Source organism: Suncus etruscus, chromosome 8 (assembly GCF_024139225.1).
Source record: "Suncus etruscus isolate mSunEtr1 chromosome 8, mSunEtr1.pri.cur, whole genome shotgun sequence".
NCBI classification, from domain to species: domain Eukaryota; kingdom Metazoa; phylum Chordata; class Mammalia; order Eulipotyphla; family Soricidae; genus Suncus; species Suncus etruscus.
The window spans coordinates 123,535,989-123,563,263 of record NC_064855.1 but is presented as its reverse complement, the minus strand read 5'-3'; the positions used below and the strand labels follow the sequence as shown (position 1 = coordinate 123,563,263).

General features: G+C 55.4%; 1 protein-coding gene across 1 annotated transcript in view; it reads left to right on the top strand.

Moving 5' to 3' along the window:
• Positions 1–27,275, top strand: part of COL4A1 (collagen type IV alpha 1 chain) — a 71,007-nt gene that overhangs the window by 30,811 nt on the left and 12,921 nt on the right. The window contains exons 2-29 of the mRNA XM_049778092.1: positions 3,303–3,368; positions 15,750–15,839; positions 15,920–15,964; positions 16,686–16,730; positions 16,837–16,899; positions 17,206–17,259; positions 17,416–17,442; positions 17,741–17,824; positions 18,197–18,259; positions 18,763–18,798; positions 18,949–18,990; positions 19,899–19,985; positions 20,414–20,440; positions 20,561–20,611; positions 20,756–20,800; positions 20,927–20,980; positions 22,533–22,574; positions 22,697–22,781; positions 22,939–22,974; positions 23,426–23,590; positions 23,970–24,065; positions 24,601–24,684; positions 24,860–24,930; positions 25,537–25,728; positions 25,838–26,006; positions 26,391–26,483; positions 26,563–26,667; positions 27,096–27,193. Of these exons, the coding sequence (XP_049634049.1) occupies positions 3,303–3,368; positions 15,750–15,839; positions 15,920–15,964; positions 16,686–16,730; positions 16,837–16,899; positions 17,206–17,259; positions 17,416–17,442; positions 17,741–17,824; positions 18,197–18,259; positions 18,763–18,798; positions 18,949–18,990; positions 19,899–19,985; positions 20,414–20,440; positions 20,561–20,611; positions 20,756–20,800; positions 20,927–20,980; positions 22,533–22,574; positions 22,697–22,781; positions 22,939–22,974; positions 23,426–23,590; positions 23,970–24,065; positions 24,601–24,684; positions 24,860–24,930; positions 25,537–25,728; positions 25,838–26,006; positions 26,391–26,483; positions 26,563–26,667; positions 27,096–27,193 (2,115 nt within the window). The remainder of the gene's footprint in view (positions 1–3,302; positions 3,369–15,749; positions 15,840–15,919; positions 15,965–16,685; positions 16,731–16,836; positions 16,900–17,205; positions 17,260–17,415; positions 17,443–17,740; positions 17,825–18,196; positions 18,260–18,762; positions 18,799–18,948; positions 18,991–19,898; positions 19,986–20,413; positions 20,441–20,560; positions 20,612–20,755; positions 20,801–20,926; positions 20,981–22,532; positions 22,575–22,696; positions 22,782–22,938; positions 22,975–23,425; positions 23,591–23,969; positions 24,066–24,600; positions 24,685–24,859; positions 24,931–25,536; positions 25,729–25,837; positions 26,007–26,390; positions 26,484–26,562; positions 26,668–27,095; positions 27,194–27,275) is intronic.

Sequence of the window (27,275 nt, the reverse complement as noted above, 5' to 3'; positions counted from 1 at the left end):
CTCGGCATGGAAGGCCTGCTCCCCGCAAAGAGGCCCCAGCTGCGCCGGGAAAGTCTGTCTCCTGCTGCCGAGTGCCTGCCTGGCAGTAGGCACCTGTGAGCACGTGCGAGCGTACGAGCATGCGTGCGTGTACACACACACACACACACACACACACACACACACACACACACACACTTTTTTCTCACACAAGCCAACTTCCACACATTCCTCACCCACGCTTGTGCTGGCGCACATGCTTTCTCATGCATACTCTTTCTGGCATCAAGTCTCATAGCACGCTCATTCTCTCGCATCAAACACACACTTTCTCAATACATTCTCACACATTCACGCTCGCACCCTCTTTTATGCTTGCCCTGGCACATGTTTGCTTTCTCACACGTATTTATGTTCTCACATTTGACCATACTCTCTCATGCCTTCTCACACCTCTACGCATGCTCTGTCTCCTATGCTCACTCTTTCTAGCACGCCCACACACTCACGCTCTCATGCACCTTCTCTCACACTCACACACACATTCCACAAACTCACGTTCTTTCTCAACTCCTGCTCTCACACACTTTCTCATATGCATGTTCCAAATGTGTGTATTCCAAAATGTGTGCTCTCTCTCTCTCTCTCTCTCGCTCTCTCTCTTGCTCTCGTTCACACACACACACACACACACACACGCGCGCGCGCGCACGCACGTGTGCGCAACACATCTGGTGTTGCTCTGGGGCACCCTCTCAGACCTCCCCTTCCTGCCCGCCGCCCTCCACCCCCACATGCCCTCCTGGTCCTTAGATCAGAGAAATGCCGGAAATGGCCCCTCAAGTGGCAGTGCTGCCCTCCTGCCTGCTTCCTTCCCTGGCACTGCCGTAGCGTGGCTGGGCATGTCTGAAGGAGCCACAGAGATGGGGCTGGCTCTTCTGCAACTCACCCCCGTCCCTGCTCGCACCTATGGGAGGAAAGCCTGGACTGTTGTAGGGGTCCAGTGGCCCAGTACTGCAGTACACAGCAGGAAAATGGGGACCCCTAGGAGGGACGCCACCACAGTGGACACCGGGGGCTGTGAGACTGAAACAGCCCTGTGGGTCTCAGGAGTGGGGAGTCAGGGAGTCGGGGTTAAAGGCTGGTTTCTGCACAGGATCTGCTGCTAAATGCTAAAGCCAGGCACCTTCCCAGGGGAATGGAGGCAGGACTGAGTTTGTAGTGGGCAGTTTGGGGTTCGAGTTTGTTATTGGGGGAGGGGGGAGGAAGCATCTAACAGCCTCACGCCAGTGCAGGACCACCCGGGATGTGGCCTGACACAGGCCAACTGCTTTTCATTCCCAGACTCCCCCAAGCCTGCAAGTTCTCAGCTGCCGGCCTGCAGAGAGGCCTTGTAGGGCCACAGAAAATTCTGGAAGGAAATTCTCCTAGGCGAAGGGGAGGAGCTGGAGGGAGCTGCAGGCCTGACCAGGGAAGGATGGTGACCCTGGCTGGTGCAGCTCAAGGCCCCTGGCCAGCTCCGTCCACAGCCCTGCCCATGGAACCTGCCGCCCTGGTGGGTGGGTCTTTGCAGGGTACCTGTGCCCCCCAGGTGCTGTGTGCTTCCCCCAAAGTCCTGGATGAGGCTTGTCCCAGAGCTGCAGTATCCTGGACCAGTGTCCAGTGGTGTGATCTGAGCACTGGGGTGGACCTTCTGGAACTCGGGCGGAACATTCAGGCCCGGTCTCCTGGGGCGGACTGCAAGCAAGGTCACGGGGATCCCAGCTGGGTGCCCCACCCTGTGAGTCAGGCCGCTGCCCTCGCGTCTGGCACTGTCTGGAGGGGCAGCTGTCCTGGCCCCAGAGGACAGAGGCAAGCAGCTCATGGAGTTCGGCTTCCCCCACCCCAGCCGTGAGCGGCCCAGGATGGGCTCCTGAGCTCCATCAAGCCCATCCCCAGCGCTCCGGGGCTGGTCACAGAGCAGCTTAGGGCAGAAACTCTTGTCCCGGGCTGAGGCCTGTCCAGTCAGTCAGGCTCACCATGTGGGGTCTCTGAGCACTCTTCCCAAAAGATAGCAGAGTCTGGGCTGTGCCTATCTTGTCTGGAGCTTACCTGTCCCGCCAGAATCCCTCCTGTCCTGCCCGGATCCCTTCTGCCTTGTCGGGATCCCTTCACCCTTCTGGATCCCTCCCGCCTGGTTGGGATCCCTCCTGCCCCACCTGAATCCCTCCCGCTCCACCTTCCACACACTGTTGATGTCTGTGACTGAGGCTTCACTTTCTTTTTTTTTTTTTGAGGCTTCACCTACGGCTATGGCCACAGGGTGTGTCCCTCCCTGTGACTTGCAAGGAAGGCATTGACAGTGCTTAGCTCAATCTGACCCCAGCTACACTTGATCTGGGGATATTCAGGTGATAGTATTGGGGCTCCTTAGCCCTCACCCCGATCCCCGGACTGTCAGGACCTCACTCATGCTCTCGACCCTGGGGAAGAACAAGGCTGACCCATGTGTTGATGTAAAATGTGACTCCAATGAAACTTTAACTGACTGCTTGTGGATTATTTCTCCCTGGCTAGCTACTGTTCTTCTTCATCAGTCCTGTCTGCATGAGGGGTTAGAAACATGGTGCCCGGGGCGGCTTTACCTAACACGTGGATCTCAATATATTTTATATTATATATAAACCACATATATATGTGTGTATGTATATATATATATATATATACATATATGCACACACACATATATGGTTTTGGGGTCACACCTGGGGGCGCTCAGGAGTTACTCCTGGTTCTGTGCTCAGCAATTGCTCTTGGCAGGCACAGGAGAACATATGGAATGCTGGGATTTGAACCAGGGTCTGTTCTGTGTTGGCCGCATGCAAGCCAAACTGTTGTGCTATCGCTCCGGCCCCTGTATTTTTTTTTTTTTTTTGGTTTTTGGGCCACACCCGGTAACGCTCAGGGGTTACTCCTGGCTATGCGCTCAGAAGTCGCTCCTGGCTTGGGGGACCCTATGGGACGCCGGGGGATCGAACCGCGGTCCGTCCAAGGCTAGCGCAGGCAAGGCAGGCACCTTACCTCTTTGCGCCACCGCCCGGCCCCCCGGCCCCTGTATTTTATATTTTAAATCAACAATGTGGCCTGTCTGTCGGTCTCTCTTGGTGCCTTTGGGTGGGCTTGAATGAGAAGCCCAGAGTCTGGACACTGTCCCAGGGCTGGGGTGGGGGATGCATTCTCCATTCCCCAGTGCTCCCAGTGTTTGCACCTCCTGTCTGGATCTGTGGGTGTGTGCTCTCGGCTCCCAGTACTCCCAGTCTAACTTGTCTTTTCCTTCTCTTTAGGGTGCTTATGGCTGTGCTGGCTCCGGCTGTGGGAAATGTGACTGTCAAGGCGTGAAGGGACAGAAGGTGAGTGTCCTCGGCTTCGGGCCTGCCCGTGCCCACTGCCCAGCCTGGGGCCTGGTTCTCATTCCTCTCAGGGCAGCCCCGAGGAGCTGGGATTATGGGTGGGCACCCACCCCACGTGACCATTGAGTGTCGTGGATGTAGATGGTACAGGGGCGTCTTCAGTTCTTTCCCTTGACTTCTGGGCTGTGGTGGAGACCCGTCCTGTCAGAGCCGCCCTGGAGTCTTTGTGGGTCAAGAAGTGCATCTTGGGGACAGCAGAAGGGCTCCCTAGCCTGTTGTGTGTCTGCATCATGTGTGTTCTGCAGTGAAGGGCCTGCTGGGTTAGATGTTCCCAGGAGGGACTACAGATAATGGTTCTTGCTGCTGAGCCCAGAATGGCTGTGCCCAGAGCCCCTGGGGATCCTGCCTGCTTCCAGGGGGCTGCAGAGTCCTCTGGCCCCTGAGTCCTTGCATAGCCCAGCTCGCGTCACAGCACACGGGACCCTCCAGCCACTGGCCCGGCGGCCCTTTCCCGAAAGGAGGTGCCAGGGTGGCGTGTGTGGATGAGTGAATGGAGGAAGTGGGTAGATAACCACGTGGACGAACGTGTGGGTGGTCACGTGGGTGAAGCAGGCAGGTATAGCACGTGGGTGAAGCGCCCGAACTTGCTTCTTTCCCTCTTCCCCGCAGCCCCAGCAGCGCCCGACCCCTCCCCACCCCTTCATTTCTGCAGCCACAGTTGTGAGCCTGCTCGGGGTCACACGGGGCTGCAGATAGGGCACTGGCTCTGGGGAGGGAGACAGCTCAGCCTCCTGGCCCTTGTCTGTCTCTGGGGTCTCCTGCACCCTTGTAGCATAAAATAATTAACGATGGTGCTGGATGGCGGTGGATGGAGGCCTTTGTGCTTAGGCCCCAGCCACGTGGCTTCATTCCCCATCCAGCTGGCAAGTTCCAGGCCCAGGTGAAATCACTCACTCACACGCAGGCTTCAGGAAGAATCATCTTTATTTATGCCCTAGCCACCACAGGTGTGTGGCCTATGTCAACCTTTTAAGCATTCAGCTATATTTTGCTAGCCCTGCATCTTATCTCCTGTTAGCCATCTTCCCTTTGGGCTCCATGCGGCCCAAAGATCCAAAAGCCAGGAAACCAAGCCGGGCCAAGAGAGAAACGGCAAAAGGGCAAAAGGCAAAAAAGGGCCGAATTCCCTTGGTCCCAGCCTTATCTACCTTTTTCCAAACCCCTCCCAGGAATGGGAGGGGCTTGCAGGTAAAGTTACACCTACTATCCGGTTCAGACCCCTCCCAGAAATGGGTGGGTCTTAGGGTACACCACATTTCCCCCTTTTTTAAATATTTTCATGCGCCAACGTAATAAAGTGAAAATTAATATACCAGCCCTTTTCAAAAACATATCATTTGCAAAATATACTTTACACCTGTAACCTAAAATTCTATTAATGCTTTTTTACCAAGCACTATTTCGGAACTTACATGTTTTTATACTTTTAAACTATATTGGGGGAACTTCACTGTTCCTATATTTTTTCTATACACAAGTACTTCAGCATACAAGCATAACATACATTTTAAAAACAGGCTAAGTACATTAAAATACACAGTAAAACATTTTGCAATTGAAAATATTAACTCTGAAAGACAACAAAACACATTTAAATTATAAAGAAAATGACTTAAGACAAAGATGCAGGTGGTTAGAAATTAGATGTTTAAATGAGCTAAACTGAATGACTTCCCTTTTATTTTTATTTTTTAACTACTAAGTAAAACTTATCCCATCACCAACTATGAGTAAAATATTACTACCCACTAATTTTCTACACCTAAAATCATAGTTCAGATGATTAATTTGTCCCACGTTGATCTCACCACGTGGCTTCTTTAAACTTTTAAAGTTCAGATGTTTTGTCCCACGCTGATCTTACCACGTGGCTTTCTTCCGTAGTTCCAGGCTCCGCTGCCGGTTTGTGATCTGGAGCGAGGATTTCAGGTTTTTCGCTTTTCCGGGCAAAGCTGAGCCCAGCCAAGCCGATTCCAGCCGAGATCCCAGCCGAGCCGAGCTGCTTGGAGCTTGCCGCTTGGAGCTTTTTGCCGCAGGGGCTTCACCGCTGCCTTTTTTCCCCTCTGGGAGCACTTTGGATGTTCAGAGTTCCAAGTGATTTAAACTAAAAGTTCAGTTCGAAATTTCCAAAGTCGAAATCCAAATTCAAGCCAAAGGTCATTTTCAGAAAATCAGTCCACTTTAAATACAGTCTTTTTTCTCCTCCGTTTCCAATTTAGACTTTTAATAAGTCTTTGAAGAGGCCCAGGTTTTTGTTTCTTGTAACAAAGTTTCAGTTTTGGGCCTGGGCCTGGGCTGGAGGTGATGCAAGCTTCCACCTCTTTTGTTTTAATTGCCCTTGTTTCCCTAGAAGGGGTCACGGCCATGTTTGAACATGGCTGCACGTGGCCCAGTGTTTTGGGCTCAGTGCACCCGAAAAGAGCCAAAATGAAACAGAAGAGCAGAAATATCACCATTTTCGCTGTTTTGTTGGGTCCAGGATTCAGGTCAAAGTTCGGAGCGCCATTTGTTGCATAAAATAATTAACAATGGGGCTGGATGGCGGTGGATGGAGGCCTTTGTGCTTAGGCCCCAACCACGTGGCTTCATCCCCATCCAGCTGGCGGATTCCAGGCCCAGGTAGTCAGCGTAATCAAGACTCACTCACAGGCAGGCTTCAAAAAGAATTATCTTTATTCATGCCCTAGCCACCACAGGTGTGTGGCCTATGTCAACCTTTTAAGCATTCAGCTATATTTTGCTAGCCCTGCATCTTATCTCCTGTTAGCCATCTTCCCTTTGGGCTCCATGCGGCCCAAAGATCCAAAAGCCAGGAAACCAAGCCGGGCCAAGAGAGAAACGGCAAAAGGGCAAAAGGCAAAAAAGGGCCGAATTCCCTTGGTCCCAGCCTTATCTACCTTTTTCCAAACCCCTCCCAGGAATGGGAGGGGCTTGCAGGTAAAGTTACACCTACTATCCGGTTCAGACCCCTCCCAGAAATGGGTGGGTCTTAGGGTACACCACACACCCTCTCAGCAGAGCTCCTTCAGCTCCCCTGGAAACAGTCATGCTCAGGAGACGGTCACATCTCACAGGGAGTAGTCGCCCCCAAGGGTCAGTCACCCCACAGGGCACAGTCTCAGCACCTCCCTGGGTGGCTCTCCTGGCTCCCACCCTCCCCTTATCTCCCTTCCCCGTGTCTCCCTTTGCCCTGGGCTCTGGGCTGAGCCGGTGGGGCCACAGGTGTCCGCTGCATGGTGTCCCCCTGTGGGCTCCATGCGGTCACCTTGCCCATGTTTGGAAGCTGTAGACATGAAGTCTCGGGCGGTCCCGCCAGCGCACCGTGCTGGCCACCGACCTGACTATTAATGGAAAAGATTATTTTCCACAAATCCTGCCTGCCAAGCCTGCTGACTGGAGCAGGGGTGAGGCAGCACTTTCCAGGGCCCTGTGCCCACAGCCCAGCCCTCCCAGGCCCACACAGCTTCCAGACACGTGTGCTGCGCGGGGCAGGGCTGCCTTCGGTGCTTGACCCTGTCCCGGGAGGGGGCACAGTGTCATGGGCCACCGAGGGGCCGCAGAAGAGCTAAGGCTGCTGGCTGCTCCCGTGGGCACACACACACACACACGGACACAAGTGCTGCTTAGTACCCAGCTCATGCACGAACACAGGTGCACCCGACACTTCATGAACACGGATGCGCTTAGCAACACAGGAACCAGCCATGTATGAACACAGGTGTACCTACCACATGTGTGAACACAGGTACATGTCCACCACACAGCATGTCATGCATATGACAAACACACGGGCACTGTGCACGCCCAGCACACACCATACACATCACATGCATGGACAGAGATACACTCCCAACATAATCACATGTACACACATGATCACAGGTGCGTGCTCAGTCCTGTTTGGACACAGCTACATGCCCAACAAGCCACATGCAAGATCAAAGGTACATAACCAGCACACATATGGACAAAGATGTATGTCCAATCCACATTACTTGCACACACGGGCACATAGCGCAGAGTGGACTCTGGGCACGCAGACCACACCCAGACTCTCACATGGGCACAGGCGTTCACAGACTGGCATAGTGCCCACATACACAGCATTGTTTCTCTCTCTCTACTCACCATCTCAGGGGCCAGATCCCAGCCATCCCCGAGAACACCCATGCACGTGGGGTGTACATGCGTCTCACACACACATTGTACTCAAGCCACACACAAGCATATGTGTTTCCAGAACACATGCGCACACGGCACAGACACGCGTGTGCTCACACCACTTGCACACCTAGCCCCATTTCTCCTGGCCTGTTCAGACTTGGTTTCTCTTCCCAACGCCGCCTGGATCTGGCCAGAGCTCTGTGGGAGGCAGGCAGATGCCCCTTGGAGAAAAGCCTTTTTCAAAGGCTTCCACAGAGCCCATGCTAACACAGGGTCCATTCAGGACTCAGGGGGCAGCCAGAGGGGTGGACGGGCAGAACAGTGCACCCCGAGGTGCCCACCTTGCCCTCCAGCATCGCCCAGCTCCATCACTCCCAATGGCCCCGTGCTCAAATGCCCTTGAGCCTGTGGCCAGATGTGAGTGTTTCTGGGGAAGCGGCTGGGCCCTGCATTCTGGCCTGGCTCTGGGTGTGAGGATGTGCTTGTCCTGCTTTTGCCTTCCGAGGAGGCCCCGATGGCCCAAGATTGGGGCTGATTCTTGGCCTCCATGATGCTGGATGTCTGCTGGGCCCGAGCCCTTCTCCAGTCCTTGCTGGGGCCGAGGAAATACAGTGGGGTGAGTAGTGCACAGCTGTTCTCAGCTTTTAGCTTGAGGCCTGCAGTGGACCATGGTGCTCACTTGGCTGCCCCACACCTGGGCCCAGAAAGAAGCAGTGGCCGATGTTGGTGTAAAAGAACAAACAGCCTTGCAGTGAGGCAAAGGAGGAGCTCCCAGTACTTGTTTAAAAACACCCAAGACATTGTTTTTCTTTTTTTTTCTTTCTATTATTTGTATTTTTTGTATTTTTTTGGCCACACCCAGTGCTCAGGGATTACTCCTGGCTCTGCACTCAGAAATAATTCCTGGCAGGCCTGAGGGCCCTTATGGGATGCCAGGGATCGGACCTGGGTCAGCCTCATTCAAGGCCAACGCCCTATTGCTCAGGCCCCTTGTTGTTAATTTTCTTCTTCTTCTTCTTCTTCTTCTTCTTCTTCTTCTTCTTCTTCTTCTTCTTCTTCTTCTTCTTCTTCTTCTTCTTCTTCTTCTTCTTCTTCTTCTTCTTCTTCTTCTTCTTCTCCTCCTCCTCCTCCTCCTCCTCCTCCTCCTCCTTCTCCTTCTTCTTTCTCCTCCTCCTTCTTCTTCTTTCTTTCTTCTTCTCTTCTTCCTTTTCTTCTTCTTCTTCTTCTTCTTCTTCTTCTTCTTCTTCTTCTTCTTCTTCTTCTTCTTCTTCTTCTTCTCTTCTTATTCCTCTTCCTCCTCCTCTTCCTCCTCCCCCCTCCTCCTTCTTTTTGCTTTTTGGGCCACACTCAGTGATGCTCAGGGGTTACTCCTAGCTATGTGCTCAGAAATCGCTCCTGGCTTGGGGGAATCATTATGGGATGCTGGGGATTGTACCATGGTCCATCCTGGGTCAGCTGTGTGCAAGGCAAACGCCCTACCACTGCACTATTGCTCTGATCTTCCCCCCTTGTTTCTTTTTTTTTTCTTTTTTTTTTTTATTATCTAAATTTTTATTTCTTTGAGTAACCTGAAATTTTCCTCCTGCCATAATGCATAATTGATCACCATAATAGATAGTTGCTGTGTTTTCTTTTTTTTTTTTTTTAATTTTTTTTTTTATTTAAACACCTTGATTACATACATGATTGTGTTTGGGTTTCAGTCATAAAAGGAACACCACCCATCACCAGTGCAACATTCCCATCACCCAAGTCCCAAATCTCCCTCCTCCCCCCCCAACCCCCGCCTATACCCTAAACAGGCTCTACATTTCCCTCATACATTCTCAATATTAGGACAGTTCAAAATGTAGTTATTTCTCTAACTAAACTCATCACCCCTTGTTTCTTTATTGTCAAGTTTTACTGGCCAAATAAAGAGGCAAGGGGTAGGGTGGCAGGTGGACTGGATGGGCCTGGCCCCTCGCTCTGCCTCTGCTGTTTCTCTGCATTGGAGGGGCCGGGGCAACCTGGATGGAGGCAGCGTCCCCAGAATTCCCGGGGCCCACTCTTGGATGTGAGTTTTGCAGTCACACTGGAGCCTCTCTGGGTAGGGAGTGAGGTGGTTGCCTCACCTGCCATATGTCCTGGGGTACTGACCCAAGACTTGTAGTTCCTGCTGCTGGTACAGGCAAGGACAGACCTCTGCAGTCTCGTTCCCAGGCCTGGGTGGGCTCAGCTGCCTGATTCTGGTGAAAACTGCGAAGCCAACCCCCTCACAGTCACCCCCAGAGTTCCCTCCCTGGGAACTGCTGTGTTCTGGGTCTTAGACACCATCTAGTATGTGCCTACAGTATACCATTGGGTACCCTTAGAACCCAGCTTGGTTTGATAAACCGCTTCGAGCACATTTTTGAAGGAAATTAAAAAAACAATAACAGAGGGAAGAATTTTAATGGCTAACTGGCAGCTTGTTTCAAGGTTGAACTTGGGTGATGGTTTGCTTGCCTTTTTGTTATTAATAATCATCCAGAAAAAAAATAATCATCCAGCACATTCTTTTCTATCTTCTCACTAACTTTCGGCATGGACCACACAAAAATCCACGGCACTGGGGCCTGAGTGATTGCACAGCAGAGAGGACATTTGCCTTGCACTTAGCCGACCTGGGGTCAATCCTCGGCATTTCATATGGTCCCCTGAGACTGTCAGGAGTGATTTCTGAGCACAGAGCCAGGAGGAACCCCCGAGTGTCGCTGTGCATGGCCCAAGAAAAAAATTCCGGCACTTGTAAGGTCCTGACTTGCCCAAGGTGTGCCCATTTCTAGCCCTGGCAAAACTGAGCTCCCAACTGCCTTGCTGCTGGGTGCAGGGTATTGGTGGAACCCCCTCATCCCTCTCTAGGAAAACTGTCTTGGGGGGCATGAAATTTGCTCTTGAGCCCTGAGCAGCTCCCGCCACCTCAGCAGGTTCTGGTCTGACCGGGGTTTCACACTATCTCCTTTTGTTTACCCCGAATCTATAAGTCACAGCGAGGCTTTGGGCCCCTGCCCTAGAACTCGGAAGAGCAGAGAAGCTGGCAGGTTGGGGAGTCAGCCAGCTGTCCCCTCCCACATGGATCTTCTCAGCGGTGTGATGTGGGTTCACTTGCTCCCTGCAGCACTGCCAGCCTGTGCTGGCCCTTCCTGGGCAGTGCCAAGGTGATGCTGGAGTTGCCCCCCTTTTGTGCAGTGTGACATGCACAACTGGCCAGGACCCCAGTCAGGCCCTGCCACAGCAAAAAGCCCTTTTTTGGGAGGTGGGGGAGAGGGGGAAACATACCTGGTAGGACTCAGGCTTGACTCCTTGGCTCTGTGCTTGGGGTTCACTCCTAATGGGGTTCCGGGACTATCTGGGATGTCGAGATTGAACCCTGTTGGCAAGCTGTGTGCAAAGACCACTGTTCTCCCTCTCTGGCTATGCAACTTACTTTTGTGTCTTCACTTGTTTTCTACTTTATTTACACCTTGGAAGAAGCAGGATTCAGGAGGTCCATTGAGACACTCACTGGTCATTCCGACTTTTCTGAGAGGAGGGCCTTGCTGATGAGTGATACGTTCTTAGAAAGGAGGTGAGGTGGTTTGGCTCTAGGAGAATTGGCCGTATAAGGCAAATGAGTGATTCTCTTCACATGACAAAAATCCAGGGACAGGACGAGCGGATGTGACCCTGGGTCTTCTTAGAATCTCCTTCTAGGAACGGCGAGTCTTTATGCAAAGCCACTGGCATTTGCATTCTTTGGTGAATTTGTAAAATCTCCCTAGGGTCCTATTTCTGTTTGAAACAAATTTTTGCTACAATTAAAGCGGGGCTGGTTATTAAGTGTTTTCCCACTGGTTGGTTTCTGGAAAGTTCTGTTGCCTTTTCCACATGCTGTTCTTTTTTTTCTCTTTTCCTTTGTTTTGGGGCCAGACCCAGCGGTGCTCAGGGATTACTCCTGGCTCCGTGATCAGGAGGACCATATGAAATGCCAGGAATCGAACCTGGGTCTTCTGCCCTCCCGCTGTGCCTTGTGCTGTGTTCTGTCCTGTGCTCCCTACTCCTAGGTGTGCGGGGACACACTTGCCACCTGCATCTTTGGGTCTGTTTTTATTTTATTTTTTAATAATTTTATTGTGACCAAAGTGAATAACAAGTCTTTCACAGTAATATATAAGGTGCATCGTGACAATGAATCAGGGTCACTCCCACCACCATTCCCTCCACCCCCCTTTCTTCATGTGTGGGTCTGGTTTTATATTCAGTCCCGATGAGACCGCAAGTACCGGGGAGGACCTTTCTCAAGGCCTTCCATCTTGTGGCTTCTCCAGCTCACTCCTCTTCCTAACACTCCCCAGGGCACAGAGTATTCATTAGATAGAGCAGATTGCAAGAAAAAGTAGCCACAGAGGTTTTGGGCCCAACTGAACCTGTGTAGTCACACGGCGCCCCCTCGTGGCAGGGAGCAGCCCTGCGGGTGCTGTGAGCTCAGCACCTGGGAACCCTGTGTTCAGACATGGCTCCAATTCTGGGGGACCTCCGTACCCCATGGATTCATCCCAAATTATCAGTCCCCTGAGACCACAAGCACCCGGGTCTCTCACACCCAGGTGGGTCAAGCACCTTCTCAAGGGGGCCCTGGGCCCTGCCCACCTCCTAGCCCAAGCTGACAGTGCCCTATTGGCTTAGCTCTGGAGAATTCGGCTGTTCTGTAAGTGGCTGATAGTTGGGGCCAGGATCCCCACCTGTGGCACCAGAGGGACTGGCCCACTGTCCTCCCAGGTCCCGGTTATTGTGGCAAATCCTGGCCGTGTCTTCCAAGCACCAGATTTCATCAGGTACTGTTGGTTGGTCAGAAACAGATCTTCAAGGTGTCGTTTGCCAAAGGAGCCCTACATGGGGGTTACCCCTGGGTGCATGAACGAAGTGCTGCCCATCTGTTGTCTTCAGGGGTGTCTGGGGGAGACGAACCCTGCATGCAGAGGCTGTTCTGTCTTTTCTGATGAGTACCTACCCTTTGTTCGTACCCAGAGGTGGCATTAGACCATCTTGTCACGGCTGCCGGGCAGCGCTTCTCTTGGAGTGTGGACAGCTGTCAGTCCCTGCTGCCTGCCTACGAGGGTCTCTCCCTCTATGAGGGGGGCCGCTTTCTGGCTCTGCTCATTGTCATACACGTTGCAGACCCATGTAGCCGCCTCCCGCTCGGGGAGCAGATTCAGTTTGATGTAGTCGCCCATCCTCTGCGTTGGCTATGGTCTCGCCAGTGGAAGGACGCTTGGGACCTGAGGGTGCTCCTGCAGCTGTGTGGGTGCGCTGTGGCACTGCATAGGTGCCCCCGGCCGGAAACGTTGCCCCCAGCCCTTCCACTCCCCCACCCCCGCAGCTCCTTTGGCTCCTGGATTCCAACCTGGATCCTGTTTCCATCTGTGGCTATCATGCCTCAGGCTCCGTGGCATCAAAGAACCTTTTCTTCCCTCGCCTTATGGATTTAAAGGCAGGGGAGGGGAGAGGGGGAAGCCTTATTTTAGAGACGACATTTCTGTGAACTGTTTTAAGCGGCTCAAGGCATGAAACTGCGTGTCTGATTTAGAATTCCCCATTTGGACGCCAAGCCTGTTTCCGGGGCTGCCTGCATGAAAGATGGCATTGAGGGTTGGCGCTGCGGCCATCACACACATCCCTGTGGGAACCAGGCTCACATGGGAGGGAGGGGGTGCAGGGAATGAACTTTGAGTGCCCCCCTCCCCAACTGCTGGCTGCAGGAGCCACTGGGGATTCCTTTCCCTCTTGTCCTCTCTGCTGCCTCCTTTTCGTGGTTTTTATTTTTTTGTCTGTTTGTTTTGATTTTTGGGCCACACCCAGTGATGCGCAGGGCTTACTCGCTTTTGGCAGGCTCGGGGGATCATATGGGATGCTAGGGATCGAACCCAAGTCCATCCTGGGCCAGCTGCATGCAAAGCAGATGCCCCACCACTGTACTATCTCTCCGGCCCCTGCTGCCTTCTTTTTTGCAGCTTTTGTGCTGTGGATTATGCCTGTGACTCACTCCCTCACTCGCAGGACCTACGTGGGGCCCTGACTTGGGCCCTGGCCCAGTACAAAGTGGGGAACAGTGCCCGGAAGTCCGGCCGGAGGACCCAGTAGGGCTGCAGGGGGAGTGGTGTCACGGCCACAGCTGCAGAGTCACCTCTGCTCTTCCTGGAGCTGAGCGAGCCGGGCATTGCTCAAAGCTCCTAGGACCGGCTCCCGCCCCCAGCCAAGCTCGCTCCTGCCAGCTGATTGTCTGTCTTCCCGTGTCAACGTGCATCCTGTGGGCTCTCTCTGCGCCCTGGTCCAGAATAGCTTGGACAGGGGACGGGATATTTGATGATTATTCATGTGCGCTTTTGTCTGAACCAGAGATTAGGAAAGTTTAAAATTAACGAAAAAAAAAAAATCTGCGAGAGATGCCAAGAGCCCTGCAGAAGGGAGGAGGCATTTCCTTAGGGCCCTGGAGACTCAGGATTGCTCAAGCAGCAGCAGACTTTTGGGGAGGAATGTGGGCTTGCGGCAAGAGCAGGCTGGGAACGCAGAGTCCCCGACCGTGTCCCCAGGGCCCTGGTGCAGGAGGGGAGTGGGCTTGACCCCCCGAGGCAGCTGGGGGGGCGACTCTCATTTTGTTTGGGAGAGGAGGGACGGCACAGATGTGGCGGCCTCCTGAGTGGTTGTGTCTTTCCCTGGGAACCGGCGTGGTCCAGTGACCTACAAAACACGGCCTGTGCTGTGGGTGGCCCCGTGCTATTTGGGGCCCTGTGCTGACTCAGTGGGAACCTTGCAGCAAGGGGCCCGGAGGGCAGGCAGGTTGGCAGCGACTGCAACGCTGCCTTCGCCCCAAGGACCCTTGACCGTTCGCTTCTGACCAGGGTTAGCCCGGGACACAACTCAATGTCTTTTGTAGTAGTTGTTGTTGTTGTTTCTAACCCCAGCTGGTCGCTGCTCGAGTCATTGTTATTTTGGGTCAAGAGTCATTCGAATCTGTGAGTCTGCAGGGCCTCCAGATGCCGGGTGAGGTCACTGTGACCCTATTTCTTTCTGGAAGGCTCCTGGGAGGCCCAACCGTAAGACATTTTCTCCTTTGGACCACAGGCTGGTTTTGAGCCTCTGGAGTTTGAACCTGTTCCCCCACATTCACCCCCATGCTCATAGGGTCCCTGTGGACTCCCTCTTTATTGATATACAAGTGCAGAGATACCAACCTTGTTTTTTTTTTTATTGTTGTTGTTTATTTTTGTTTTGGGGTCATGCTCGGTGATGCTCAGAGGCTACTCCTGGCTCTGCGCTCAGGAACCGCTCCTGGCAGTACTTAGGGAGCCATATGGGGTGCTGACACGAGTCAGCCGTGTGGCAGGCAGGCATCTTACCTGCTGCTATTGCTCCGGCCCCACCCCAAGTTCTGAGCCCTGAGTCTGTACCTCTAAAATCCACTCCCCACAGTGTGAGCTTCTCCAGCTAGCCCTGCTCCTGAGTTACTCCAGACCCCCCGGGAGCCTAAGCTGGGCTGTGGCGGCTTTATGGATGTTTCCTTTGAGCTGAGTAGTTGAGAGAAGGACTCAGAAGGGGAGCAGTGAGCCACACACCCCCCTTTCCTGAATCAGCCCAGGGCCACCGCCGGCCAGCCAGAAAATGTCCCTGCAAGGCCACTGTCCCTCATCCCTCCTCTCCAGTGTCAGCTCTGCTCTCTAGTCCTCCTTGGTGGTCACCGGCCACTCCTGCCTGTCACAATGAGAGTTCTGCATTTCCTGTCCCCCTGCAAAGGACGTGGGTGCCCTGGACATCATCCATTCCCCTAGTTGAGGTTTCTGTTCATTTCTGTCCTTGAGGGGCTGAGATCCTAGAGACACACTGTCCTGACTGCCCACCCACCCCCACAAAGTTTCTGCTTGCAACGGCCCAGCGTCTCTATAACCTGTGCAGAGACCAGGGCGGACATGGCCTTCTGGGGGCTGTGGGGACCACTGCTTCGGAGTGCAGAAAGGCCCTGCTGACTCGGATCTGTGCCCCCCATGCTGTCAGAGGAGACGGTCAGGTCCCCAGCAGTGTGGTTATGGATGCCCAGAATCCGCTGCCTCCTCCAGTGCCACCTGGTCTTGATCTTATGTTTCTGTCCCCCTCCTTTTACAGGGTGAGAGGGGCCTCCCCGGATTACAAGGTGTCATAGGATTTCCTGGCATGCAGGGCCCCGAAGGGCCAGTGGGACCCCCAGGACAGAAGGTAAGTGTGGGCCTTGATGTGGGGAGGGGCTGCGGTCTGGCTCTGAACCCCCATCATGAGGTCCTTCTGCCGTGTTCCAGGGTGATCCAGGAGAACCCGGACTTCCCGGAACCAAAGGGACCAGGGTGAGTTCACTGGCCCAGCGTCACTGGGTGATGAAGGGCCACTACGCCCCAGGCAATGCTCTGCCCTGCCCTGTCCTCTGCACATGCCCTGCACACCGGTCAATCGGGTGCCCAGATCCAAACTCGCCCCGCCCACACCCAAGATCGCCACGCCTACATTCAAACTTCCCCCCATATCTACCTTGCCTTGCCTACATTACCTTGACTCACCCTTGCCCTTACCCTGCCCTGCCCTTCTCTTCTCCCTGTTCTCTCTCCACCAAGGACCCCACCCGTGATCTAAGGGGGGGCTCCAGGTGGAGGAAAGACAGGGGTGCCTGGTGGGGCCCATCCTGTCCCCAGAAAGAGGAGGAAACACCTCGACAGCTTTGCTCGAGGAGTCCAGAGGTGGCACCCGGAACACCTTGGTGGCCATGAGTGGTCGTAGTGAGCTTCGGTCGGGCCAGGAGGTGGACACAGCACTGGCATCTTGGTGGTCTCCGCCGCTGACATTTGGTGTCCATACCTGGGGACCCACGTGTCGCCTCGGTGCTGTCTCTGGACACTGCAACCTGGAGTCGTGCACGGAGCCTGTGAAGTAGAGGCCAGCACAGCTGCCGCGGGTGTTCACTGTGCATAGAGAGAGGCCAGGACAGATGCTGGGATAGACACTGCCCTGTGGACACAGCGGGAGGGGACAGGGTTCCCCGAGCTCTCTGGAAACTATTCTCTGTCTCCACAGGGTGCCCCTGGCATGGCTGGATTCCCCGGAACCCCAGGCCTTCCGGTATGTCCGCACCCTGTGCCTCAGTCCTGGGGAGACCCCCTGCAGGAGGGTCGGTGCCCCTGGCTGGACCCCAGTGGGGGTGACTCTTCTACTTCACTCCTTGCAGGGCATCCCTGGTCAAGATGGCCCACCCGGACCCCAGGGAATCCCAGGATGTAATGGGACAAAGGTAAGTGAGTAAGGTTGAGGTCTCAATGTAGCTCCCCGATGGCCTGGGGGCACATGGACCGGTTGGCCAGGGTGCTGTTCAGTCTATTCCCTCTTACTGGGGGAACACAGATGTCCAATGGGGTCTGGGGGCTCTTTCTGCCCCTGTTCCCAGAGCAGAAGTGGGAAGAAGATTCTGCTCAGCTGCCCTCACCAGGAGGGACATCTGGTTTCCATGGGCAACAAGGGGGAGGGAGGGAGGGAGGGAGAAAGGGACTGGCCTGGCCTGGCCTCGATTTGTCCCTGGTGACTGTCTTTGATCCTGCAGGGTGAACGAGGACCCCTGGGCCCTCCAGGTCTGCCCGGCTTCATGGGGAACCCTGTAAGTAGACACCCTGCTCACCTCCCCCCCCCCCCCCCCCCCCCGCAACCCCACTCACACCTCTCTCTCCCTTTCTTTTCTCGGGGCTTGTGCGTTTTCATTTTAACTCTCGTGGTCTCAAGGGACCTCAGACTAACGCAGCCTATTTTTTCTTAGGGACCCCCGGGTATCCCCGGAATGAAGGTACGTGGTTCTTTCTGTTTGGGGCCTTCTGAGGCTGTCTACACGACTGTGGGGCTCACCCATGCAGCACGGTTTGTGTGAGCAGAGCCCTGCACCGTGTGTGGATGGGCATCAGGGGTCAGTTGCACAGCTTGTGGGGGGACCCGTTCCCTGTAGTTTCACTTCTGGGCCCTCTAGCCCCCAGCACCCAGGTGTTTGCAAAGCCCCAGGGTGTGCCTGTCCCTTGCCCTCCTCCCCAGTCAGCCAAGCTGTCCCACATGTGCCCTGTTCAGACCCCTGAATTCTCTTTCCATGCCAGGGGGATCCAGGAGAAATTCTGGGCCACATTCCCGGGACGCTGTTGAAGGGCGAGCGTGGCTATCCAGGACCCCCCGGAACACCTGTGAGTACTACCGCTGGCCACACCCTTCCCCTTCCTCTGGCCAGCCGCATCTCTCCTCCTTCTGATCAGCTAGCTGTGTCTTCCTCCCTCTGCCCAGCAGCATCCCTCCTCCCTCTGATCATCTGTGTCCTCTTCCCTCTGGCCAGCCACGTCCCTCCCCCCTCTGCCCAGCAGCATCCCTTTTTTTTCTGATCAGCTGTACCCTTCTCCGTCTGCCCAGCAGCATGCTTCCTCCCTCTGATCAAATGACTCTTCCTCTCTCTGGCCAGCCACCTCCCTCTTCCCTTTGCCCAGCTGTGTGTCTCCCTCTGTCTAGCATGTGCCTCCTCCCTCTGAACGTGCATGCTTCTCTTCCTGACTCATCCATCACAGGGCTCTCCAGGACTCCCAGGACTACAAGGACCCGTGGGCCCACCTGGATTTCAAGGACCCCCCGTAAGTGTGAGGCGATGAGCCTGTGGTCTTTGCTCTGTCTGCGGAAGGGGGTGCAACTGCCTTGGGAGTGCTGAACGTTGGGGACCATGTTTCCTGCGAGGAGTCTGACATCCGAATGGGTCTGCCTGAGAGTGGCAGTGCAGAGGCCCGAGGGCTCGGGGCATGGGAGCAGTGGAGAGGCTGTGCCAGGACGGGCTGTGTAGGCAGGCTCGTGGCTGTGGAATTCACTGATGTTTGCAGGCGGTTGAGCCCCTCCAGGTGGCCATGCTTGGCCCCGAGGTGCCTTCCCGGAGGCGAGTCGGAGTCCTCTTGGCATGAGGCAGGGAGGGCCTGCTGCGAGGGTCCCAATACAATGCCGAGCCTTCTTCCCTGTATGCCCAACTGTGGACTGGCGATGGTCACGTCTGGTGTGGGAAGTTGGTCATCTCTGAGCCGACATTCGCCCGCCGCGAGTGACCATCAAGAGCTGGAGTCATGCTGAAGAGGCACCTTCTCTTTTGCAGGGTCCCCCAGGCCCCCCTGGCCCGCCCGGTGAGAAGGTAAGAGGGGTCACCCCTGCTGGGGTGTCGGTGCATGATGTGGTCTGCAGTGAGAGAGCACGGACTTCCTGTCTCCCCTGTCTGCCCGGTGCCTTCTTTGAGCATGCAAAGGGGGCAGAGTGGTGACAGAGCTTCACTCTCTGCCTACAGGGTCAGATGGGCCTCAGCTTCCAAGGACCAAAAGGGGAGAAGGTGAGAGGCCACTGGGCACTGGGTGGGGCCCTGTCTTCTTGGGCACTGGGCAGGACCTTCTCCCTGGCACTGGGAGGGACCTTCTACCTTTTCTCTCTCTGCTTGGTTTCCCGAGTGTCTGACCCTGCCTGGCCCCTCATGTCTTCTGCATGTCATGTTCTCTTCAGTTATGTGTGCGTCTTTCCTCTGTACTTCATGCCCTGCTATCTGTAAGCTGTCTCATGGTCTCTGTGTGAGTACCACCGTGCCTGTTCCCTCTCTGTCTTGACCTTTTTTCTGCATGCCACATTGTGTGCTCTGCGAGATTAGCTGTGTGTGCCCTGAGTGTTATGGTGCTTTCTGTTTGCTGTCTTCTCTGTTTTGTTTGCATGATTTTGTTGTCATGTCATGCTCTGCACATTACATGGTGTTCTTTGGGTGTGACGCCGTGTTCCTCATCTCTTAGGCTTTCAGCATAATTACCTGCGTTCTGTGTGTTACAGTAGACTCTGTATGACCACCTCTGTTCTGAATGTTATGTCGTAGTCTCTGCATATTAGATCATGATCTTTGTATGTTATGACATGTTCTGCATGATGATGTGTCCCTGCTGTATCCTATTCTCTGCTTACTACATAGTATAATTTGTATGTTATGTCACATTCTCTATGTACTCATGTTCTTTGTAGGTTACATCATTTTCCTGGTCTGTTATTCTCATTACACAATTATTTGTGTTTATTCTGTGTCGTAGCATGCTAGCTGTATGATTGTGCTGTTTTCTGTTAGATTGTGTTCTCTGCATGAGTATCTCTGTTCTGTGCGTTAGATAGTGTTCTCTGCACAGTTATCTCTGCCTACCCCTGTGTTACATTATACTCCCCACAGGTTTATTTCCATGTCCACTGACTCCAACCTTGTACTTACAGGGAGACCAAGGAGTGACAGGACCCCCAGGGGTCCCTGGCCAGGCTCAGGTGAAGGAGAAGGGAGAGATTGCTACTAAAGGAGATAAGGTGAGATGCCCACCCTGCCCTTTCTCTCAGGAAGCCTCTCTGATCGTGGACACAGGTGGCCTATCTGCCCCGGAAAGTGGGGGTGGGTGGGGGTGGTCTTACAGGGTGGGGCTCAGGGATGGTGCCAGGAGCCTCAGGAAGGATCTGGGGGTCGTGGGAGGAGCCAGGGGGCCAGGAGGGGTTGCCCTGGGCAGGCCCCCCCAACTCACAGTTGTACATTGTCCTGCTTGGGAGATTCAAGCAATGACTATACTGTTTCTCTCTCTCTCTCTCTCTCTCTCTCTCTCTCTCTCTCTCTCTCTCTCTCTCTCTCTCTCTCTCTCTCTCTCTCTCTCTCTCTCTCCTCTCTCTCTCTCTCTCTCTCTCTCTCTCTCTCTCTCTCTCTCTCTCTCTCTCTCTCTCTCTCTCTCTCTCTCTCTCTCTCTCAGGGTGAAAAAGGCGATCCTGGGTTCCAGGTAGGCTCCAAGTCCTTGCTGGACTTGTCATTTTCTGACACGTGGCTGTTGGTGCTATGTTGTCACTTTTGAGGCTCGCTGACCCTGTTTCTCTCCTGTTTCCCGTTAACCCCTCCCTAGGGCATACCAGGCTTCGGGGAAAAAGGTGAACCTGGAAAACCAGGGCCCCGAGTAAGTTCTGCTTCTCTCTCCCTCTATTCCTGCGGCAACTGAAAGTGGGTCCCGGTGTCGACTCTGTAAGGCGGGAGGTGGGGAGACTCATGGAATGGGGGTGCCCAGCTGTGCCAGGAGGCTCACGCTATGTTTTACCCACAGGGCAAGCCAGGAAAGGATGGCGAGAAAGGGGAGCGAGGGTCACCGGTAGGTATCCTCCACAGTCCAGGAAGCCCTGCATCCGACGCCCCCTCTCACACCCTGGCCCCACAGCATACGGCTACCTGACCGTCTACCTGACCGCACTCACCCCCCATCTTCTCCCCACTCCAGGGATTTCCTGGAGAAAGCGGCTTCCCGGGACTACCAGGCCGAGAGGGACAGAAGGTAATGTGGGCTTTGATCATGTGGGCCCTGGGCTGCCTGCTCTGCTCACTCTGGGTCTCTCCTGAACGGAAGGAAGTTCATGGTCCTGATGAGTGGAAACTCGACCAACTCTCCTGACTCTGCACTCAGACCCCTCCCAGCAGTGCTCAGGGCTGACTCTTCACGCTCAAGGATCACTCCCGGGTGCTTAGGGACCTGGGGTGCCAGGACTCAAACCCGCGTCCATACCTGCTGTCCTGTCTCCGGGACCCTGTTGGCTTTTATCTCACTTGAGCCAATGACTGTTCTGATGATGAAGCTTCCCAGAGCAGGGAGAGGAGTGCCGGTGAGGGAGTGGGGTGGACCGTGCCACGCCCACTGGCTTTCCGTGGGGTTCCTGGGACCAGCCGTGGCCCTGAGCACTGGTGGTCTGAGTCTGGAGCAGGCACTCACCCAGCCGTCTGTCAGGCTGTGCCTCAGCCTCTTCACCTGTTCACAGGGACCCAGTGACTTCCCCGAGCTCCTTGCTGCTTGCCTCCTGTGTGGGTCCAATTTAGGACTTTTTTTTGGGGGGGGAGGGGGGACTTCACTGTGGTCAACACTGGGTTTGCTGAGCTGTGAGCTCAGTGTCAAACTATCTGACAGTCAGAACTTGAGGCTTTTCAGCAGGAAATAAGGTGGAATCTCTTAGCAGAGCTATTTGTAAGGCTCCCGGGTATTAGCAAATCTCTTCTTGTACTCAGATTAAGACAACCCTGAATGCCTAATTCTGGTTTGATATCTACTTGATGACATAGTTTAGTCCCTTTGTTTTTTTTTAAAGAACCATTAAAAGCATTATTGTGGAGTCTATAGCGCATGAAACTAAAGGGATCCGTTCCTTCGGGTTAAACCCTCTCAGAAGGGTTTAACAAGACCTCAGAGGATAACATTTATCACCAGGTATTTCAGGAATACTGAGATTTAAGAGGAAAGAAAAAAAAATCCTGTTTTAGTTTATTTTTTATTTTGGCCACACCTGGCAGTGCTTAAGACTTACTCCTAGCTCTGCGCTCAGGAATCACTTCTGGCAGGCTCAGGGGACCCTATAGATTGAGGGGGATCAAACCCAGGTTTACTGAATGCAAGGCAAACCCCCTCCCCGCTGAGCTATCATTCCGGCCTCACCCTGTCCTACTGATATGATCTTTAAATGCCCACTGGGACAGCCTCACCCCCGGCCCTGAAAACTTCTGTAAACCGAAAGCAACTTAAATCAGCAACTCCTGATCGCCTTTCGCTTCACTGAGAGCTTCTCTCTGTGAACTCACCTTCCAGATGGTTCCAGTTGTCTGGGAAACCTTCAGCGTTTGCAGCAGAAATTCTAAGCCCTGGTTGCTGTGGGTTACTCTGCAGAGTCCTGCAGACACATCCCTGCAGGATGTGTGTGTGTGGGGGAGACCCTGCTCTAGGAGTGCCTCAGTGTTGGACTGTCAGTCCAGGCCCAGGGGAGCAACCTCTGTGCATCCAGAGAATAAAAGCCTAGTTTTACTTTCAGAGGTAGAAATACTGACAGTTTTCTGCTCCTTTGTAGGGAGACAAAGGCGACGCTGGACCCCCAGGCCCCCCTGGAATTGTGAGTCAAAATTCTTCTTTCGCAGAAAGAGGGAACTCAGGAGTGTTGGTTGTGGATGGGTCGTGCTTCTGGTGGTGTGAATGACCAGAACAGCCCATGCCACTGTCCACTGTCCCCTCCAGGTCATTGGCACCGGGCCGCTGGGCGAGAAAGGAGAACAGGGCTACCCTGGGACTCCTGGGCTTAGAGGTGAACCAGGACCCAAAGGTGAGCCCCATCTCTCTCCATCTCCTGCCTGGGCCTGTGGCCCTCTAGAGACAGTGTCCACTCCGCCCTGCCAGACGGGGACTCTGGAGCACTGCCTCTGGGCTCCTGTGGCCTCACTTCCTGCCCACCAGCCCTCACTGCCCATCTCTCTTTCCAGGCTTCCCAGGACAGCGAGGACTCCCTGGCCCCCCAGGTGAGCCCCCAAATGCCTCTCCCTGCCCCCACGGTTCTCAGCTCTGTGTGGTCAGGTTCCACAGGCACCAGTGACATGAGCATGGCCATACAAAGTAGGCCGGTCCAGTCCCTGTGCTTGGCCTAGAGGCCGACCAGGCTTTCTGTCAGAACGTCATCTTAGGACACCCTCTCCCCGGCCCCAACCCCGGCCCCAACCCCGGCCTCAGAACCCTTCTGTGGATCCCACTCCTCTCCCACCTCACCCCCTTCTTCCTTCCTGTCTGCCATCTTCAGAGGGCCCACCCATGTCCACAGACCACCCACACTTGTGGTCTGTCCACGGTCCCGCCTACATCCACACTCATGCCCCCTGCCATGCCCACACCCACGGCCCCGCCCACCCTGACCCTGATCCCCTCCCACGGACCCCAGCAGGGGCCTGACTGGGTGACTCCACCACTCTCTTGTAGGCGTCCCCATCCCAGGCCACGTTGGCGCTCCCGGCATCCCTGGAGACCGAGGCGAGAAAGGCGATCAGGGGCCGCCGGGCGTGTCGTTACCAGGACCAAGTGGAAAGGACGGGCTCCAGGGTCCTCCTGGGCCCCCCGGCCCCCCAGGGCAGCCAGGCCACACCAGTGAGTCAGTCCCCGTGGAGTTGGGGTCATGGGTGCCTGAGAGTCTTGGCACAGCCAGTTTGTGTGTGGCGCCGATGGGAAGCTGTAGTCCCGGCTCAGCTCCACCCAAACTCACAGGAAGGCACATGGACACTCACATTTACACACACACTCACATGTACGCATGTCTGCACATTCACGCACGCGCACACACGGTTACACATTACACTCACACAATAACATACACATGTACAAACACACACGCACACAGACTCAGGGTGGGGGGCCCAGTTCTGTTCTGGGCAGGTGGGCTGAGAGATTCATTAATTCACTTAACTCTATGATATGGAGGCCCCACTGCTCAGTGCTAACCCTCACATTTCCACTTTCCTCCCCACAGATGGAATCGTAGAGTGCCAGCCTGGACCACGGGGCGATCAGGGCCCCCCTGGAGCCCCGGGCCAGCCCGGGCTGAGTGGTGAAGTGGGTGAGAAAGGTGAGGCCGCCTTTGTGCACTTCGGGAGGCTCCAGTCTTCGGTCGGGATCTATGTCCACAGTGCCTCTTATTGGAGAGCCATTGGCTGGGGGACCCGAGCCCAGAGGCCACCTCCCTTGTCCCCCACAACTGTCACACAAGCAGGCTGACACCAACTTTGAATCAGAGCCCCTCTTGGGAGGGAGGGCACAGGCTCCCTAATGGCCAGGAGAGGGCCTGGCCGTCCACTGCCCTGACCTGCCGTGGTGCCATGGACTATGGGCCCAGAACACTTTGGCGGGTGTTAGCTCAGTCAGGAACTGAGACTGGACACGGGGACCGCCTTACCCCAGACAACGAGCAGAGTTGATGGTCTGTGTCGTGCAAGATCTGATAATTCAGGGGTGCATGCGGATGTGGGGGGTCGGACCCAGCACCCCTCAGGCAGGCTCTATTCTCAGGGTGCACACAGGAGAGAATTACCCCCCCCCCCCGCTGTCTCTCTACCTCTGCGGGTGCCTTGCGGGGCCCATGAGCACCCCTTCTTCTCGTGCAGGTCAGAAAGGAGAGGGCTGCCTGACTTGTGACCTCACAGGACTTCGGGGACCCCCTGGGCCACAGGGACCCCCAGGAGAAATCGGTAAGACCCCAACGGAAAGGCATGGGGGTGCTCCTGGGAGGGCCTGGGGGAGTCGGGTCCCTTCACAGTGCACTCCTAGCCATGCTCGGAGCTGAGGTGGGCTGTCCCCTATGTGTCTCCCACTCCTCGCTGGTGCCTCCATCGAACCCTGAACTGAACCCCATCTCTGTCCAAGGTTTCCCGGGACAGCCAGGAGCCAAGGGTGATCGCGGAGCACCTGGCCGAAACGGTCTGGAAGGCCTGCCTGTGAGTGACCTGCGCCACACCCTGGGGTGGGCTTCTCCACTTCCAAGTGGGGCTGAGTCTTTTTGGGGGCTGGGCGAGCTCCCCTTTGTTCAGCTGCCTAGAGGGACTCTGAGCGCTCTCCCTCTTGTAACTCATGGAAGTCTGGGCATCAGGGGGATAGGGAGGGGCAGAGCTGCTGCTCACCCAGGAGTGTCATCTGCATCCAGGTGTGGTCTGCGGGTTCTCTCCCTTCCCGTTGAGTCTCTGGGAAAACCCATTCATTCCATGGCCAGCGTGCTGATGGCCCTTCACATGGAACCCTCTCTTGGGGTCCTAGGCTCTTTGGGAGGGTGTGGGTCAGACACCCCCAACTCAGAGGGGGTTGTGCCCAGGAAGCTGCTCTACCAGGTTGCTGAGGTCTTGGGATGTTTTTGTCCTTGTCAGGAGCTGGCAGGGCCGCAGACTGTTCATCCTTCATGCAGCCTGTCTGCAGATCATCACTATGTTCTAAGCCTATATGCCCGAGCCTGTGCATGGCAGTGTGGGCTGTGGGCACGTGGGTAGCCATGCCAGTCTCCACCTGGGTCTTCCCCCCTCATGCCCCGTCTCCCATTTCTGCTCCTGCAGGGACCCCCAGGTGTACCTGGGCTGATGGGCCAGCCTGGAGCCAAGGGAGAACCCGGCGAGATTTATCTAGACATGCGGCTCAAAGGCGACAAGGGAGACCCCGGATTCCCAGGACAGCCTGGCATGCCGGGCAGAGCAGGGTCTCCGGGAAGAGACGGCCAGCCGGGACTCCCCGGCCCCAAAGGCTCCCCGGTACGTGTGTGGCTGGGACATGCCTTAGGGAAGGTGTGGAGGGTCTGTGGGAAGGGTCCAGTCAGCCGTGGAAAGTGAAAAGACCTTTCTCTCCCTCTGTCCACTCCAGGGCACCGTGGGTCTGAAAGGCGAGCGTGGCCCTCCAGGAGGCGTGGGCTTCCCCGGCAGCCGTGGGGACACCGGCCCCCCAGGCCTCCCAGGCTTTGGTCCCATCGGCCCCATCGGTGACAAAGGACAAGCCGGCTTCCCGGGGAACCCTGGTGCCCCGGGGCTGCCAGGTGAGGGGATGTGGGGCTGCTGGTAAGGGTGCAAATCCTGCCCCCCCACTCACCGGCAGCATGTGAGAGGGAGGGGACAGTCCAGCCCAGTGTCCTTACAATGGGCCTTTGGTCTTCCTCTGCCCCAGCACAGCTGTTGGTCCCACAGTTCCTGTCATTGCCCTGTTCCCTACAACCCCAAGGAGGGACCTGTGGTGGCACATGCAAACTGGTGGGACAAGTATTTACATTGCCGCCACAGTGCCCAGGCTTGGTCCTCTGGACAATTTATTCAGAGGACTGTGGCAAGAGTGAAGCCCCATTCCCTGAAGCATCATGGGAGCGCGTGGGGTTGGGGTCCTGTCCCAGGGTGCCGAGAGTTGCTCACGTGTCTCCCCTTTCCAGGTCCCAAGGGGGAAGCAGGAAAAGTGGTCCCCTTGCCTGGCCCCCCTGGATCAGCTGGGCTCCCTGGCTCTCCCGGCTTCCAAGGACCCCAAGGTATTTAGTGGCCTGCTGGTCCTGGTGGGTGAGGGGCAAGCGTCGTGAGGGCTCTTGTTGATCCTCGGCTGCTCTGTAGGTGACCGGGGTTTCCCCGGGACCCCGGGAAGACCGGGCGTTCCTGGAGAGAAAGGCTCCGTTGGTCAGCCTGGCATCGGCTTCCCTGGACCTCCAGGGCCCAAAGGTAAGACCAACAGCCCTGAGCAGGGATCACTGTGCCCCCTAGTCCGAAGTCACCTGAGCCTGAATTCTGGGAGCGGTGGGTCCCGGTAGGGGTCTGGGAAAGGTTCCTAGGAAGATTGGTGGGTGTGGTGGGGTGTGCAGGTGGGCGAAATGGCAGTAGGTGGCTGTGATGTCGGTGTTGGTGATGGTATAGCCCTCTTTTACCACCCAGCTCCCACTTCAGGCCTCCCGTGTGGGGGTGTCTCCAGCCACTCCATACTCCATGAGGGTCCCCCAGAGTCTGTAACATTCGTGCTTCTGTGCAGGGATTCTCCGGGGTCTCCAGGATGGATGCTTTCCAGTCCCCAGCTTTGCCTGATGTCCTTGGGGGGGTCTCTTTCACACGGGGTGGGGGTAAGCCAGTCTGATGCCTCTCCCCTCTCCCCGCAGGCGTGGATGGCTTACCTGGAGAAGCAGGCCCCCCAGGGCTGCCTGGCCGCCAGGGCTTCAACGGCTTACCTGGTAGTCCTGGTGTTCCAGGGCCCAAGGTGGGTTCTGTGGGGTTCTGTGCCTCGCCCCTGGAAGATCTCTAGGCGGGCACATGCTCAGTGCTTGAAGTCATGTGGGCAG